The sequence below is a fragment of the Salmo salar genome, chromosome ssa09 (assembly GCF_905237065.1).
Source record: "Salmo salar chromosome ssa09, Ssal_v3.1, whole genome shotgun sequence".
Lineage (NCBI taxonomy): Eukaryota > Metazoa > Chordata > Actinopteri > Salmoniformes > Salmonidae > Salmo > Salmo salar.
Genome location: NC_059450.1, coordinates 69658313 through 69675886, shown reverse-complemented (window position 1 = coordinate 69675886; position 17574 = coordinate 69658313). Strand labels below are relative to the sequence as shown.

The following is a 17574-nucleotide window of genomic DNA, read 5'->3' as shown; positions in this document are numbered from 1 at the left end:
AATGTACAGTGCCTTCAGAAAGTATTTAATGGTCATTTTTTTGGTCAAAAATTTACACTAAATATTCTGTAATGTCAAAGTGGAAGAGAAAATGTAAAAAAAAAAAAAACGAATTAAAAATAATACACAAATATATCTTTATTTGATATGTATTCACCCCTTGGGTCAATATACGTTAGAAGCACCTTTGGCAGTGATTACAGCAGTGAGTCTTTTTGGGTAAGTCTCTAAGAGCTTTGCACATCTGGATTGTACAATATTTGCTCATTATTCTTTTAAAATATTTTCAAGCTCTGTCAAGTTGGTTGTTGATCATTGCTAGACAGCAGTTTTCATGTCTTGCCATAGATTTTAAAACAGATTTAAGTCAAAACTGTAACTAGGTCATTCAGGAACATTCAATGTCATCTTAGTAAGAAACTCCAGTGTATATTTGGCCTTTTAGGGTTATTGTCTTGCTGAAGGGTGAATTTGTCTCCCAACGTCTGTTGAAAAGCTGACTGAAAAAGGTTTTCCTCTAGGATTTTGCTTAGCTATATTCCATTTATTTTTATCCTGAAAAACTCTCCAGTCCTTGCTGATGACAAACATACACATGACATGATGCAGCCACCACCATGCTTGAAAATATGGACAGTGGTACCCAGTGATGTGTTGGATTTTCCCCAAACATAACACTTTGTATTCAGGACAAAATGTAAATTCCTTTGCCACATTTTTTAACAGTATTACTTTAATGCCTTGTTGCAAACATGATGCATGTCTAGGAAAATGATGTATTCGCTAAAGGCTTCTTTCTTTTGATCCATCCTCAGTTTTCTCTTATTATAACCATTAAACTCTGTAACTGTGCACCATTGGCCTTATGGTGAAATCCCTGAGGGGTTTCTTTCCTCTTAGGCAAATTAGTTAGGAAGGACACCTGTATCTTTCTAGTGACTGGGTGTATTGATACACCATCCAAAGCCTAATTAATAACTTCACCATGCTCAAAAGGATACTCAGTGTCAGATTTTTTATTTTCGCCAATCTGTGCCCTTCTTTGTGAGATATTAGAAAACCTCGCTGGACTTTGTGGTTGAGTCTGTGCTTGAAATTCACTAGTCGACTGAGGGACCTTACAGATAATTGTATGTGTGGGGTACAGAGATGATGTAGTCATTCAAAAAGCATGTTAAACACTATTATTGCACACAGAGTGAGTCCATGCAACTTATTATGTGATTTGTTAAACATGTTTCTACTCCATGCAAATAACAAAGAGGTTGAATATTTTTTGACTCGACGTTTCCTCTTTTAATTTTTCATTAATTTGTAAAAATGTCTAAAAACACAATTCCACTTTGACATTATGGGATATTATGTGTAGATCAGTGACACAAAATCTCAATTGAATCAATTTTATATTCAGGCTGTCACACAACAAAATGTGGAAAAAGTCAAGGGGTGTGAATACTTTATGAATACAATGTATGTCTTCAGGCGCTGCATGTTACACACTACCTGTGGTGATAGTTTGTTGTACGTGTTAGTTTGTGTATCCATAGTGCCTCTGCATCTCTCAAATCTATGAGTTCATTGATAGGGAGGAGGGAAGGCAGGTTCAGTAGTCAGGAAGGAAAAGAACAGCAGATTCCATCACCTCAGGTTGATGCTATTCCTGTCTCAGCCTGGGAGAAATATCTGTGTGTCACAATGCCACCTTGTGGCTGTACTGGCTACAGACTCCACTCTGGGCTGATTGCGTAAGACTGCGCGGCGTATGAGTCATCACCCTTGAGTGAGGATAGATTGAAGGTGTGTGTGTGTGTGTGTGTGTGCGTGTGCAGTGTTTGTGTGTGGTGTATGTGTGCGTGTGTTATAAGGAGGAGGCTGTCTGGGCGGAGCTAGCAGCAGCGGATGAGATAGACGATGAAATTAGGGCTTTCCCCTGTTTTTTTGTGGGACTGTAGAAGAATCACTACCCAAGGAATATGGCTTTAGCCATCCAGGGGAGAGGGAGAACACAGTGGCTGTGTTAGACCAGTATGCCACTGGTTGTCTTGTTATGCCTCACATATTAAGGCTAATGAGTCTTAAGTGCTGATTTATCTAGCGATACCTTCTGCCCTGTCTCTTTGTTCAAGTGATTTTTCCATTCTCTCAGTGGTTGTCACACAAGAAGCCCAGGCATCTGTTCTGCAGCTGTGGAAAGACACAGAGCGCCACTGGCACATACTGGACCGGTGGTGGTGTTGGTGGTGGTGGGGGGGGGTGTATTTCCATTCAGAAAGGTCAGCTAGCTATGACCATACCACACTGGGAAATGAGGAAATACTGAATGGAGGAAAAGGAGAAACAGGAGTTGAAGAGGTAGGAGAGAAATGGGACTAATTTAAGAAAGAGGGTGACATGGTTAAACAATATGAACAAAAGGCAATGGTTAACACGTGATTAAAATGTATATAGTTTTATTTTGTATCAGCTTCCTGGACAAAAATTACAACAAAATCATTAATGTGACAAAACTACAAATGAGTGAGTGAGTGAGTGAGTGAGTGAGTGAGTGAGTGAGTGAGTGAGTGAGTGAGTGAGTGAGTGAGTGAGAGCTTCAGCACTAATACTAGCTATGATTTAGGAGAGAGATGGATGCAGGAGCGACAGGGTGGATGAGGAGGTTGGATCTGAGTGGTTATTGAGTCGTGTCCATGGACGATAAGGATTGAAAAGCTGAGGAAATGAGAGTAGCATGAAAACACAGGCGTGAGAATGGGTGTGCTCAAAGCAAGAGAATGACAGAGATGGAATGAGAATGATGAAATAATGTGTTGTTCTTTATCTTCTATTGCAGGGTGTTTCTGAAACATGACAGGGGTTTGTACTAAAGGTTACTAGGGTCATTTCCCCTATTCGGCTCAAAGGACCATGACAAATGAGCAGCGTTGAGCAGTCGAAAAATATACTTCAGGAGACTTCAGCTAAGAGGCAGGGAACAAAAATGGACGGTGTGTGGGCTGGGGGAAAACTCACTTCGTAGTATTGATGTTTATCAGTCACACGTTATCGATAAAGTATTCATTTTTAGAAATGTCTCTTTACCTCACTCTTATCTCAGCTTTCCCAGCGGGTTGTGATTTGAGTTGTGTGTTTCCTTTGCAGGTCATGAAATAGGAGAAGCTAACAAACGTCTGACATCATGTTACAGTATCTGACTGTTCTGTTTATGACCCCTTTCAATTCTAGATTGTTCTGTGTGTCCTATTTCTCCTCTCTTGTATCTGTACTGTGTTTCTCCCCCTCTCTGTCTCTGACTCTCTGTCCTCCCTCTAGAATGCATAAGGTCCTACGTAGACTGAAAGTCGCAGAGCCGAGCTGGTCTGGTAGCTCAGGAGGGGGTTGACTGACACCATCTCCAGGTCCAGTGTGTACTCCTGGGGCCCCGTCACAGCCCGGGCTAAAACCAGCATGGCGCTGATGTTGTTGATTTGCTGAGAGAGACACAGAGATGATAGTGAGGTTAGTCAGGGTCCGTCGGACTCTCCTTGTCTAAAAGTCAAGCAAACGTGCCTTATGATGCAACGTCTCAAAACTCAATGCAATATAATATGTTTCTAGACCTCCTCTGTCATCATAAATTCACAAGTCTATCGTCATATATTGACAAGGTGGATGGGAGGGTGACCCAGGCTGGTGCTGTATAGTGGCTGTTACACTATGGCTGTGCTCACTCTGATGTAGAAGTCTCCGTCGTGGTCTCCAGAGCGGATACGGAAGGTGTTGTAGGCTCCAGGGTAGACGCTGGTGGCCTGTATCTGGAAGATGTCTGACGGGACGGAGCGTTCCGACGTGATGCTCATGTAACGCTGGACGATAGAGAAGGGTAGGTCTCGACAGGCTGGCTTGGTCACAGGACAAACACAGCGACTAGAGGAAAAATAGCAGGTTTTAGTCCTCTGGAGAGATATATGAGTCGTGCCATAGTGGCAGTCATGTTGCATAAATCATCATTTCCTGACATTAGGCCTCATTAACTAGATGACTTGATGTGGTACTTTTGATTCTGTTTCATTTTATATTAAAACATAATATTTGATATTCATCACAAAATATTAAATATAGATTACGTCCTGTGATATTATCATGCTTGTCTGCAACCTGGACCCATGGGTAGATGTAACATAGTAAACTAAAATGCGGGACGCTCAAATTAGTATATGTTACGTTTGGTATGTTATGTATTAATTTGTGGTTGTCCATCATTCATTTCATATGATATGTTACGAATTACAGTAGTTGTGGCTAACGTTAGACTAGGGGTTAGGTTTAGGGGTTAAGGTTAGGGTGTAGCTAAAATGCTAAGTAGTTGCAAAGTAGCTAAAAAGTAGTTAAGTAGTTGCAAAGTTGATAATTGGCATAAAATGCTGAAGTTGTCCTTGATGAGATTCGAACACACAACCTTTGGGTTGCTAGACATTCGCGTCCTTTCGTTTTTGCCTTAGGTAACCTTCTATCTTATGTAACCATACCAAACATAGCATAACATATCATACTCAATTGAGTGTCCTATATTTTTGTTTACTATGTTATGTCTAGTCTATGAGACCAGCCTGTATGTCTAGATAAAATATTAAAAAGAGTAGTTGATAACTCAACCACTAGAGGGGTATATTGCAATATGAAGGAGCATGGTGAACTATCCTCAAACCAAGATGGATTACATTCAACTGTATTTGAACAGTGGCCATTTCCCCGAGAGATTTTCTGAAGCAGTTTTCATACAGCCAAAAAATGCTTGGGGAAATGAACTACTGTCCACACCTGTTATCAATGTAAGACTGGTTTCAATCTTCTAACAGCATTCTAATTGTACTGGAACATGTTCAACTGAAAAGATCACAGAATTGGACAGAAATATGGAAAAAGCAATTGGCGCAATCTTCGAAATAATGTGAGCTATGCTCCATACAGAAGCTGATGATATGTTGAGATTTGTGCCCAGGACATAGTTTGATAATGGGGAAAAGATATATGTGTGTGTGTGTGTGTGTGTGTGTGTGTGTGTGTGTGTGTGTGTGTGTGTGTGTGTGTGTACCCATGTTTTAATAAATGTTCACTCACTTGTCAGATACTTGGACGTAAGGACTCTGGCAACGGTTGGTGTCCACACACTGACTGGCACCGTAGATATTCACACAGGTCTGTCCTTCAGTACACTGGTGCTCTCCGGTCTCACACTCATTTATATCTGGGGAGGAGAGGGATCGATTGAGGGCCGGAGAAAGAGAGAATTGAAATGAATCGAATCAATTAGAATACTTTATCGTCCACTAACAACGAGGACAACGAAAGAACACACAGGCACATTTAGCTGACAGTGAAGTAAAGGATGGGAAAAGGTGTTCAGAAAAACATTGAGAATGATAACAGGTGGAGAGGGTGCTTACCCTGGCATAGTCGAGTGCCCAGCAGCTGGTAGCCTTCTGGGCACTGACAGGAGAACTTCCCGGGCTCATTGACACACTGGAACTGACACAGGTAACTAGAGTAGCTGCACTCGTCTATGTCTGCAGAACGATGGAGGGAGAGAGAGGGGAACAACGTTTACGATCATAGCAGAGCTGTTTTAACCAAGAAACAGAAGGGCAGCTTTTAATAAATGCAAGAAAGAAAGAGTAGCTTTTCTTTTCAGATCAGAGCACTGCTACTTTAATGACATTATAGAGACAGACAGACAGCCCGAGACAGACAGGCAGACGTATCCTCTCACCATTGCAGGCAAAGCCGTCAGGCCCAAGCTCGTAGCCCAAGTCACAGCGACAGAGGAAGGTACCGTAGGTGTTATAACACCGCTGCTGACAGGGGGCGCCCATGTCACACTCATTCACATCTGGAAGGAGGAGGAGAGGGAGAAGTCTATCAGTATATCAGTCAATATATTTTCTAACATCAGTCTGGATAGCCTGGGACTCTCTGTATCTGGGTGAGTGTGTATCTGACCACGCCTTACCAATACAGGAGCGGTTGTTGCCGGCCAGCTGGAAGCCTGGTTCACACTGACAGGAGAAGGAGCCGGGGACGTTGACACAGCGATGCTGACAGTACCTGTATCTGCACTCGTCAATGTCTGACAACCCAGATGGAAGGAGAGCATTCAGAAACAAGGTGGAGATTGAGTTGACCAACCAGGTCGTTATGGTGAAGGAGACTTTGACTCAAGTGGCTTTCCTGGTTAAATAGAGGTCAAATAACATGCTACAATGACTAAGGAGAAGTTGACCTATACGGTGTATGTGACAAAACATATTAACATATAAATTGTGAATAAATGAAATTACTTTCCTGGTTATATAGAGGTCATATAACAATGGCTAAGCTTAACCACAACAATGAGGTGAGACCGTGAGTTGGTGTGACTCAGGCCAGTGGTTACGCTGGTTAGTGGGAGTCCTATTGGCTGTCTCTCAGGCCAGTGGTTAGGCTGGTTAGTGGGAGTCCTATTGGCTATCTCTCAGGCCAGTGGTTAGGCTGGTTAATGGGAGTCCTATTTGGCTGTCTCTCAGGCCTGTGGTTAGGCTGGTTAGTGGGAGTCCTATTGGCTGTCTCTCAGGCCAGTGGTTAGGCTGGTTAGTGGGAGTCCTATTGGCTGTCTCTCAGGCCTGTGGTTAGGCTGGTTAGTGGGAGTCCTATTGGTTGTCTCTCAGGCCAGTGGTTGGGCTGGTTAGTGGGAGTCCTATTGGCTGTCTCTCAGGCCAGTGGTTAGGCTGGTTAGTGGGAGTCCTATTGGCTGTCTCTCAGGCCAGTGGTTGGGCTGGTTAGTGGGAGTCCTATTGGCTGTCTCTCATGCCAGTGGTTAGGCTGGTTAGTGGGAGTCCTATTGGCTGTCTCTCAGGCCAGTGGTTAGGCTGGTGAGTGGGAGTCCTATTGGCTGTCTCTCAGGCCTGTGGTTAGGCTGGTTAGTGGGAGTCCTATTGGTTGTCTCTCAGGCCAGTGGTTAGGCTGGTTAGTGGGAGTCCTATTGGCTGTCTCTCAGGCCAGTGGTTAGGCTGGTTAGTGGGAGTCCAATTGGCTGTCTCTCAGGCCAGTGGTTAGGCTGGTTAGTGGGAGTCCTATTGGCTGTCTCTCAGGCCAGTGGTTAGGCTGGTTAGTGGGAGTCCTATTGGCTGTCTCTCAGGCCAGTGGTTAGGCTGGTTAGTGGGAGTCCTATTGGCTGTCTCTCAGGCCAGTGGTTAGGCTGGTTAGTGGGAGTCCTATTGGCTGTCTCTCAGGCCAGTGGTTAGGCTGGTTAGTGGGAGTCCTATTGGCTGTCTCTCAGGCCAGTGGTTAGGCTGGTTAGTGGGAGTCCTATTGGCTGTCTCTCAGGCCAGTGGTTAGGCTGGTTAGTGGGAGTCCTATTGGCTGTCTCTCAGGCCAGTGGTTAGGCTGGTTAGTGGGAGTCCTATTGGCTGTCTCTCAGGCCAGTGGTTAGGCTGGTTAGTGGGAGTCCTATTGGCTGTCTCTCAGGCCAGTGGTTAGGCTGGTTAGTGGGAGTCCTATTGGCTGTCTCTCAGGCCAGTGGTTAGGCTGGTTAGTGGGAGTCCTATTGGCTGTCTTACCGATGCACTCGGTGCCAACCTTACGGTAACCCTCAGGACACTGGCAGATAAAGGCTCCCGGAATGTTGATGCACTGCTGGCTGGGCTGGCAGTCGTGTTCATCTCTCTCACACTCATTCACATCTGTGTGTGAGATATGGTAAAACAACACAATGTATTTAGTCATATTGATGTTAATATAGTTCAGGCACCAACAGCTGCCCCATATTGTTCAATCATTATTCCTGTCTCAAGCATTCTCCATCAACAACTACTGTCACCCCAACCCCAAGAACAACAGGACAAGCAGCTCTCTCAACCAGTGGTGGAAAAAGTACTCAATTGTCATACTTGAGTAAAAGTATAGATACCTTAATAGAAAATGACTCAAGTAAAAGTGAAAGTCACCCAGTAAAATACTACTTGAGTAAAAGTCTAAAAGTATTTGGTTGTAAATATACTTAAGTATCAAAAGTAAATGGAATTGCTAAAATGTACTTAAGTATCAAAAGTAAAAGTATAAATCATTTCAAATTCCTTATATTAAGCAAACCAAATAGCATAATTTTCTTTAATGTTTTTTTATTGATGGATAGCCAGGGGCACACTACAAGACATAATCTACAAACGAAGCGTTTGTGTTTAGTGAGTCCGCCAGGGCAGAGGCAGTAGGGATTCCCAGGGATGTTCTCACTCTGATAAATGTGTGAATTGGACCATTTTCCTGTCAAAATGTAACGAGTACTTTCGGGTGTCAGGGAAAATGTATGGAGTAAAAAGTACATTATTGCCTTTAGGAATGTAGTGAAGTAAAAGTTGCCAAAAATATAAATAATAAAGTAAAGTACAGATACCCCAAAAAAGTACTTAAGTAGTACTTCAAAGTAGTTTAACTTAAGTACTTTACACCACTGCTCTCAACACTCTCCGTCCTATAAAACTAAGAGCAGCTGTCCTCATGTGAAATCTCCACATTCCAGTACCAGCTATCCCCCCCCACGGACAAATACTCACACACACCCACACAAACTCCACAAACCCCCCCAACACACACTTGATACAACCACCTGTCCCTCACTAGTCTGCACTCATCCAGACTACATGCTTATTGCCCAATCACAAACAAGGCACGCACACCTTATCCAGTCCCCTGCAGCCACCTGTCCACCCCCCCTCCCTCCCTCCCTTCTCTCTCACCCACACAGCTGTCTCCCTGGGGCTCATAGCCCAGAGGACAGGGGTTGAAGGGCTCTCTGGCGGTGCTCTCCAGGTTGGTCCCAGGCTGGCTGGGGGGGTCTGGGGCTGGGATGACCGAGGCAGAACGGGGAAGGCACAGGTAGCCCCCGTAGTGGTTGAAGCACTTCATCTCCCCCTTACAGGCCTCCAGAACGGTCTCACACTCGTTTATGTCTGTCGGAGAGAGGGAGAAGGAAAAGGACTGAAAGACAGGACTGGTTTGAAGTTGTAATGCTCTCACTCGTTGCTTACAACTGATGGAGGGAAGAGAGGAGATGGGGACATGAGGATAATCGAGAGCCATTACCTTTGCAGTGGTGAGTCTGAGGATCCCATTGATACCCATCTGTGCATTCCTACAGATGGCAGGAGACAGAGAGCGAGAGAGACACATGCACTGAACAATCCAAATGACCTTTCATTTGTAGCTGTTAGGTACATTTTAAATAATGGCTATGTCACTCTAACAGGAGGGTACCTAGTCACAGATGGGGAAAGATACAGCGGGACTTCAGAGTACAGCGGAGGTCAACAGGAAAGAGAAGAGCAGATGCAGTACAAAAGGGGTCAAATTATCAGTCTGGTGTATGGTGGGCGGGGAAGACAAGATAGAAGGGGAGGAGGGAGGGAGAGAAAGAGAGTCCTGGAATACCCATCCTTACCGTGTAAGTGTCACTTTCTGTAGGTGGCTGTGAAATAGCACTGCGGAGGAACACAGACACACACAGGATCGCCGCACACACGCCCTGCATGCTCACGGACTGACTGGCAGATAGGACTAGATCACACACGTAAACACACACACAGACACACCCTGGCACAGCCGGCCGGTCACACAGGTAGCGGGTGCCTCAGGTCAGGACGAGAGAAGCTGCCGGCTTGTTGTGGTACTCAGAGTAGCTCAGCGGTATCTGCAGAGAGAGACGGCCGAGAGAGAGAGAGAGAGTTACTTAGGAGACTCATTAACCTGGGTTGAGGAGAGAGAGTTAATTAACAACCTAGGTTGGAACAGCTTTCAATTCATCCACTTAATTAGAAAAACACAACACTCTGGCTGTGTTGACATCTAACACAGAGGTCAACACACACACAACTCCCTTATGACTCGGACGTTGGTCATTATTTGCTAATCGAACATGTTCCCCCTGAATCCCCGCCAGTATGATAGAGAGGGAGCCCGTCTCCCCCTACTGGCGAAAGGTCAATATAACGACGCATTCCATCCATCAGCTGAAAATTATAAAGTCAACAGCATGGAAATCTTTTTATGTTAGCTCACCATAAGACAGCCCTCTTGTTTCCCCAGACAGGCCCACTGTAACTGCACACACAAACGCTCACACAACAAACCTACAGTATACCAGTGTGAGCCATTAAACACAGCACCTACATCTCAGGGTTTTGTCTATCAATTTCAAGACATTACTTTCCGTTTCCCCAGACGCCACAAGCTCTGACACAGATTTCTGCTCTGTTCATCCATCTAAATCCCCGTCGCTGTCTAGTACCGCAGAATCCATTACTGTCTGTCTCTGGGTCTGGCATCGTTCATCATCATGGCTAGTGTGTTATTCTTCTGCATATGGTGTCGGAGAAGCATGCAGACAGGACTACGCTGCTTTTTTTGGGAGAGACCAACCATCCTCCATTTAATGTTCTTGGAGAGTGGAAGCACAACTGTTAAAGTAGACCCTGTACCTAGACAAATAAATCCTCTATTCCAGCTCCCTCAGACAAAAAACCCCCAAGAGAAAGCAATAAAACATCTCTGAGTAACCGTTGTTCGTGCAAAAACCGTCAGTTAGAATTTGCTCCAGGCAAAAGAATATATGAAGAGGAAAGTTATAATCACTGCTTTCCTTACACACACACACACACACGCACGCACGCACGCACACATACACTACGGTGAGACTTTTATATGCTGTAATACTCAACCACTTGTCGCGCCCCCATGCACACACACACACACACACACACACACACACACACACACACACACACACACACACACACACACACACACACACACACACACACACACACACACACTAACCTCAGAGAGGCCAAGCAAGAAGCCACAGAGCAACGTGTGTACCCACACAAACATGCTAACTGTCTTACATCACACTCCAAATGTAGCCTAACCTTCCTTCTCAAGCACCAAAACAAATGTTCCACTGAGTTCCCAGGACAACTATATACACAGTCAGTGCACCTGTCACAATTTCACAATCTTTCAAACACTCCCAAAAGTGAGGTATTTTAGTGGACCTTGCATCATATCATCTTCAATAGGTCTGCATCGTATGCAGGTGTATACACACACTGTACCCCTGGACACACACTGTACCCCTGGACACACACTGTACCCCTGGACACACACTGTACCCCTGGACACACACTGTACAGCTGGACACACACTGTACCCCTGGACACACACTGTACCCCTGGACACACACTGTACAGCTGGACACACACTATACCCCTGGACACACACTATACCCCTGGACACACACTGTACCCCTGGACACACACTGTACCCCTGGACACACACTGTACAGCTGGACACACACTGTACCCCTGGACACACACTGTACCCCTGGACACACACTGTACCCCTGGACACACACTGTACCCCTGGACACACACTGTACAGCTGAACACACACTATACCCCTGGACACACACTGTACCCCTGGACACACACTGTGCAGCTGGACACACACTATACCCCTGGACACACACTGTACAGCTGGACACACACTATACCCCTGGACACACACTGTACTCCTGGACACACACTGTACCCCTGGACACACACTGTACCCCTGGACACACACTGTACCCCTGGACACACACTGTACAGCTGGACACACACTATACCCCTGGACACACACTGTACACCTGGACACACACTGTACAGCTGGACACACACTATACCCCTGGACACACACTGTACCCCTGGACACACACTGTACCCCTGGACACACACTGTACCCCTGGACACACACTGTTCCCCTGGACACACACTGTACCCCTGGACACATACTGTACCCCTGGACACTTATACAGCCACAATATGAGGACACGTCAAAATCCGCTTTGGCACTGTGGTTCTCTTATAGCGGGGGATAAATCTGACCTAAAACCACCAAAAAACAAACTGTCCGCCAGTTGAGAGTCCAGTAACTCAGTCACCCAGACCTGTGAGCAGCAGGCAGACGCGGTTAGGTGCTGTGCCGCCGCCGCTGACCAGTGAGCCCCAAGTGGTGGTTGGACCTCTGGAATGCCCGTGGCAAGGATGTGGGCTGCAGTTCCCAGTAGGGATACCCTGCCATCACGGTGTTTCTCAGAGTATCAGATTTTGGGAAAGCCCCCCCATGGTTCATGTAGGACAGCTGCTGCCAACCCTACAGCCTCTGGTCTCTGAGTGGGAGGATGGTCCATCACTCTGACAGTCCTCCACACGCCAACCACTGGTCTTTCCATTGTTTGTGATTCTGGTTACAGGTGTCGATGAACAATGTTACACTTGACATTTACCAGTGTAGCATTGTCTACCATGTACAGCAGTACACATTGTTCACAGAAATACAGTAATTATATGGCCCTGTATTTACTTGGATTGAAGAGGAAATTCTGTAACTCTTGGAGGACAGTGGATGTTGATACAGATGCTGTCTTTACTTGGTCCAGGTGCATTCCTTATATTACTGGCATCCTGTAGAGGCTGCTGAGGGGAGGAGGGCTCATAATAACGGCAGGAACGGAGCAAATGGAATGGCATCGAACACATGGAAACCAAATTCCGTTCCAACCATTCCCACGAGCCCGTCCTCCCCAATTAAGGTGCCACCAACCTTCTGTGCTGGCATCAGTAGTATGTTAACTCCTGCAACAGGGGGCATCCCTCTCCTTGAATCCAGACCGTCAGCAGAATGACCAAGCAAAATAACAGCAGGGTCATAAAGAAATGACTTAATGGGGACTAGACAGAACACACAGCGAGACCACACACACAGTTATACACACACAAACACACATAGACTATACACAGGCATCTACACACGCACACACCGGTGGGAGACCCAACCAGAGACGGTCGGGTCTTGTGATGTGTATATATAGCCAGCTTTGATCCGTTCCGCTCCGTTGTGCATGGAGCTGCTCTCTCTCTAGCACGGTGGCGCGGTGGGATCAAGATGTGCTCTGTTCCCCTCGCTGCACTGAACCTGCCACCTAGCGGGCCAGTACCTCATATGTTATACCAGTAAACTCATGTGGTGTGAGATTTCTCTCATATTGCCGGACAGTAGAACTACAGAAAAACCATAAAACATAACAGTTCCCCAATGGGCACAGGGTTGTAGTCTGATGGAGAGGGAAGCTAGTGGGAGCCAGGCATGGAGAGCTGGCTGGGCCAAAGTGATACAGTGGGTATCATGTGTTTACCCCTCTTGGATTTCTTCACATTGGTCTACACAAAATACTCTGTAATGTCAAAGTGAAAGAAAAAGTCTATACCTGTCAATACAGGTTAGAAACACCTTTGGTTGTGATTACAGCTGTAAATCTTCTTAGGTAAGTCTCGAAGAGCTTTGCACACCTGGATTGTGCAATATTTTTTATTTCACCTTTATTTAACCAGGTAGGCTAGTTGAGAACAAGTTCTCATTTGCAACTGCGACCTGGCCAAGATAAAGCATAGCAGTTTGATATATACAACACAGAGTTACACATGAAATAAACAAAACATAAACAAAACAGTCAATAATACAGTAGAAAAAAATAAAACAAAAAGTCTATATACAGTGTGTGCAAATGAGGTAAGATAAGGGAGTTAAGGCAATAAATAGGCCATGGTGGCGAAGTAATTACAATATAGCAATTAAACACTGGAATGGTAGATGTGCAGAAGATGAATGTGCAAGTAGAGATACTGGGGTGCAAAGGAGCAAGATAAATAAATAAATACAGTATGGGGATGAGGTAGTTGGATGGGCTGTTTACAGATTGGCTATGTACAGGTGCAGTGATCTGTGAGCTGCTCTGACAGCTGGTGCTTAAAGCTAGTGAGGGAGATATGAGTCTCCAGCTTCAGTGATTTTTGCAGTTCGTTCCAGTCATTGGCAGCAGAGAACTGGAAGGAAAGGCGGCCAAAGGATGAATTGGCTTTGGAGGTGACCAGTGAGATATACCTGCTGGAGCGCGTGCTACGAGTGGGTGCTGCCCATTTGCCCATTAATGTTTTCAAAATTTGTCAAGATGTTGGGGATCGTGGCTAGACAGCAATTTTCAAGTCTTGCCATAGATTTTCATGCAGATTTAAGTCAAAACTGTAACTTGGCCACTCAGGAACATTCATTGTCTTCTTGGTAAGCAATTTTAGTGTAGATTTGGCCTTGTGTTTTAGGTTACTGTCCTGCTAAATGGTGAATTCATCTTCCAGTGTCTGGTGGAAAGCAGACTGAACCAGGTTTTCCTCTAGGATTTTGCTTGTACTTAGCTCCATTCAGTTTATTTTTTATCCTGAAAAACTTCCCGGTCCTTAACGATTACAATCATACCCATAACATGATGCAGCCACCACTATGCTTGAAAATATGGAGAGTGGCACTCAGTAATGTGTTGTGCTGGATTTGCCCTAAACATAAGGCTTAGCATTTAGGCCAAAAAGTGTATTCCTTTGCCGTGTTTATTTTGCAGTATTACTTTAGTGCCTTGTTCCATACAGGATTCATGTCTTGGAACATTTTTATTCTCTATATTTGCATTCTTCTTTTCACTCTGTCATTTAGGTCATTATTGTGGAGTCACTACAATGCTGTTGATCCATCCTCAGTTTTCTCCCATCACGGCCATTGAACTCTGTAGCTGTTTAAAATCCCCAATGGCCTCATGGTAACATCCCTGAGCAGTTTCCTTCCTGTGCTGCAGCTCAGTTCAGAAGGACGACTGTATCTTTGTTGTGTCTGGGTGGTTTAATACATCATCCACAGCATAATTATTAACCACATCATGCTTAAAGAGATATTCAATGTTTGATTTGCTATTGTTACCCATCTACCAATCACTGCCCTTCTTAATGATGCTTTCAAAAAGCTCCCTGGTCTTTGTACTTTAATCTGTGCTCGAAATTCAATACTTGACTGAGGGACCTTACAGATGTTGTATTTATGGGGGACAGAGGAAGTGGCAGTCATAATAAAAAATAATGTCAACCCCTATTATTGCACAGAGTGAGTCCATGTAACTTATGTGATTTGTTGCGCCAAATTTTACTGAATACTTTTTCAACAACTACATTTTAGTTATTCATTTTTTAACATTAGTAGAGTTTTCTTTTCACTTTGACATTATGGAGTATTTTGTGTAGATAAAAAAAAAATCACAACTAAATCCATTTCAATCCCACTTTGTCACACAACAAAATGTGGAAAAATCCAAGGGATGTGAATACTGATATGCTGTAGTAACTAGACGAGATGACGTGTGCCGAGGGCAGGAGATGATCGACACACGGTGGGTCAGAGGGGGGAGTTTGGTATTTTAATAGTTGACCCTCCTCGCCGTGCCTCTGTGCTCTCTCCTGAATCCCTCTAGTCAGACCAGCCTTACTACTAATTTTGGCCTATGAACGCAGAATTCTTTCTGTCAAATGTTAGTAATTAAGAGTACATAAACACAGTGATAAAATGGCGCCCTGCTCTGCACAGAAGTGGTCTGTAAGTGAATAAGAAGGCCGTGTCCTGCCCTGTGATGTAATGTGTGTGTGTATGGGAGGGAGGGTATGTACAGAGTATTTCATGTTATTGGGTGGCACCTGTCTCTGTAGTTTGTGGTTGTCCCTTGGTGTGGCCATATGGTAACGTAGGCCTGTCTGCTCCTCCTCACACTAAAACAAGTCTTTCCAGCAAACAAATCCTGTATTTAGGGTTTCATCCAAGCTGACCATGTCTGGCAGGCTTTTTCATGAATCAAGATCGCAGGAGATATTAGTAGACTTTGCGATTGTGACATTACATAGTTGTGAAATAATAGTTGGATCTGTACAAGAGTTTTGCAATACATTTCCATTTACAAATACAACTACTCTCTTACACATGGTCTCTGTCCCTTCCTCTCCCTCTCCCTCTCCCTCACGTACACACAGGGCCTTGCCACCTCAGCTCTTGTAAGGATCCAACTGTAGCCGTGGAGGTTGAGTGGAGAGCAATGGTGTAGCTGTGACGTGTCCACCCCCTCCAGGAGCAGAGGGTAAGAGGCACGTTTTTCTTTGTGACGTAATTCACTCACGCACTTGGTTAATCTCTCTCAATCACAAAGGCTCTCGTAGACACACCCGCTCCCTCTCTTTCTTTCAAACCCGCACACACACAAAGTCATTGTGAAACATGGTGAACTCACAGGCAAGTCTTCTTCCTTTGTGTGAATTCGTCTTCTTCCTGTTATCTTCAGGTCCCTGGTTTGAGTCCGTGTAGTGCTGTTCTAGTCCCCTGGCGGTGGTGGTCCCTGGTGTGGTGTGAGTGTGGAGAGCTGAAGTGGTCCCTCTATCTGTCCTGTTCCTGCCTCTATGGCCCTGAGAGAGTGAGTGGGCAGATCGACAGCTGGAGCAGCTGAATGCATGCAGGGGAGGGCGAGAAAGAGAGAGAAGGAAAGAGGCAGAGAGGAAAGAGGGACAGCCCATTCCTACCCCCCCTCTGGCCCCCTGCACTGCCATCTTCCACCCTCCCACTGACCCCCCCTCCCTGACCCCCCAGGATGCAAATTCCTGGTCTGCGGCCCAAATTCCAAATCCGTCCAAATCGCAGGCGGAACAACAACTTGCATAGATTCACACACACACTCCCCCTCCCCCCTGTGCCCCCACTCACAGGTCACACAACGCTCCTGGTTTCATTTAAAATCACCCCCCACAGCTCCACAACTCGCTCCCCCAATCTATCTATCCTTACTTCCCCCATCTTTTTCTCTCTTTCTGTACAGCCACTAAGTTTCCCTCGCTCCGGTCCAATCTGACACAGGCAGATATTTATAGCTTGGGAGAGAAGTTGGTGGAATGTGGACAAAAATTAGAGCGAAGGAGAGAGAGGAGAGAGACACAAGCCTTCTTGGAAAAGTAGTTAGAAAAGCTAACTACCAGTAAATATTTAAACTGGAAGTCTTACAGACAGACATGTTTATATGTAGAAGCATGAAAAGACTGACCCTGAAGTAATTATCATCCATTTCTTCAAGAGGTTTTGTTATAACTACAGTACTACTAATACTTTTGCAACACATTTCCTTTGACAATTACATGAAAGCTGTGTACTCCGGGACAGCTCTACTACTGTATACAAACAGTGAAATATGTTCTTCCTTTTTACAATATTATTATCTTAGTGTCCATGTTAGTTATAATTTATAGATACTACGTTTTTGCTGAAGTGCAAATCCATAATTGACATGGAAATGAGCAGTACCATTATACCTATCTAATCATGGTTTCAAATCAAATCAAAATCAAATTGTATTAGTCACATGCGCCGAATACAACAGGTGTAGACCTTACAGTGAAATGCTTACTTACGAACCCCAAACCAACAGTGCAGTTTCAAGAAATACAGATAAAAATAAGAGATATTGATGTGTGTGTGTGGGAGGGTGACAGCTGCTCTTACCCAACCCCCAGTGGCCACACATAGACACACAGCTTCTCATATCACAATCCACTCAGGTTTAATTTACTACGCAGATGTATTCCAAAATAGTCTGTCTTCACCCATATTTATCCATGCTAGAAT

General features: G+C 44.9%; 1 protein-coding gene across 1 annotated transcript; it reads right to left on the bottom strand.

The window, feature by feature from the left end:
* Nucleotides 1-2433: 2433 nt before the first annotated feature.
* fbln4 (fibulin 4) lies at nt 2434-16366 on the bottom strand. The gene is given in 11 exon segments (NM_001140059.1): nt 2434-3467; nt 3708-3903; nt 5098-5224; nt 5424-5543; nt 5747-5866; nt 5987-6103; nt 7572-7694; nt 8748-8960; nt 9094-9142; nt 9449-9697; nt 16196-16366. Coding segments are annotated over 10 exon segments (1317 nt in total). The 5' UTR covers nt 9539-9697; nt 16196-16366; the 3' UTR covers nt 2434-3305.
* Between the last annotated feature and the right edge of the window lie 1208 nt (nt 16367-17574).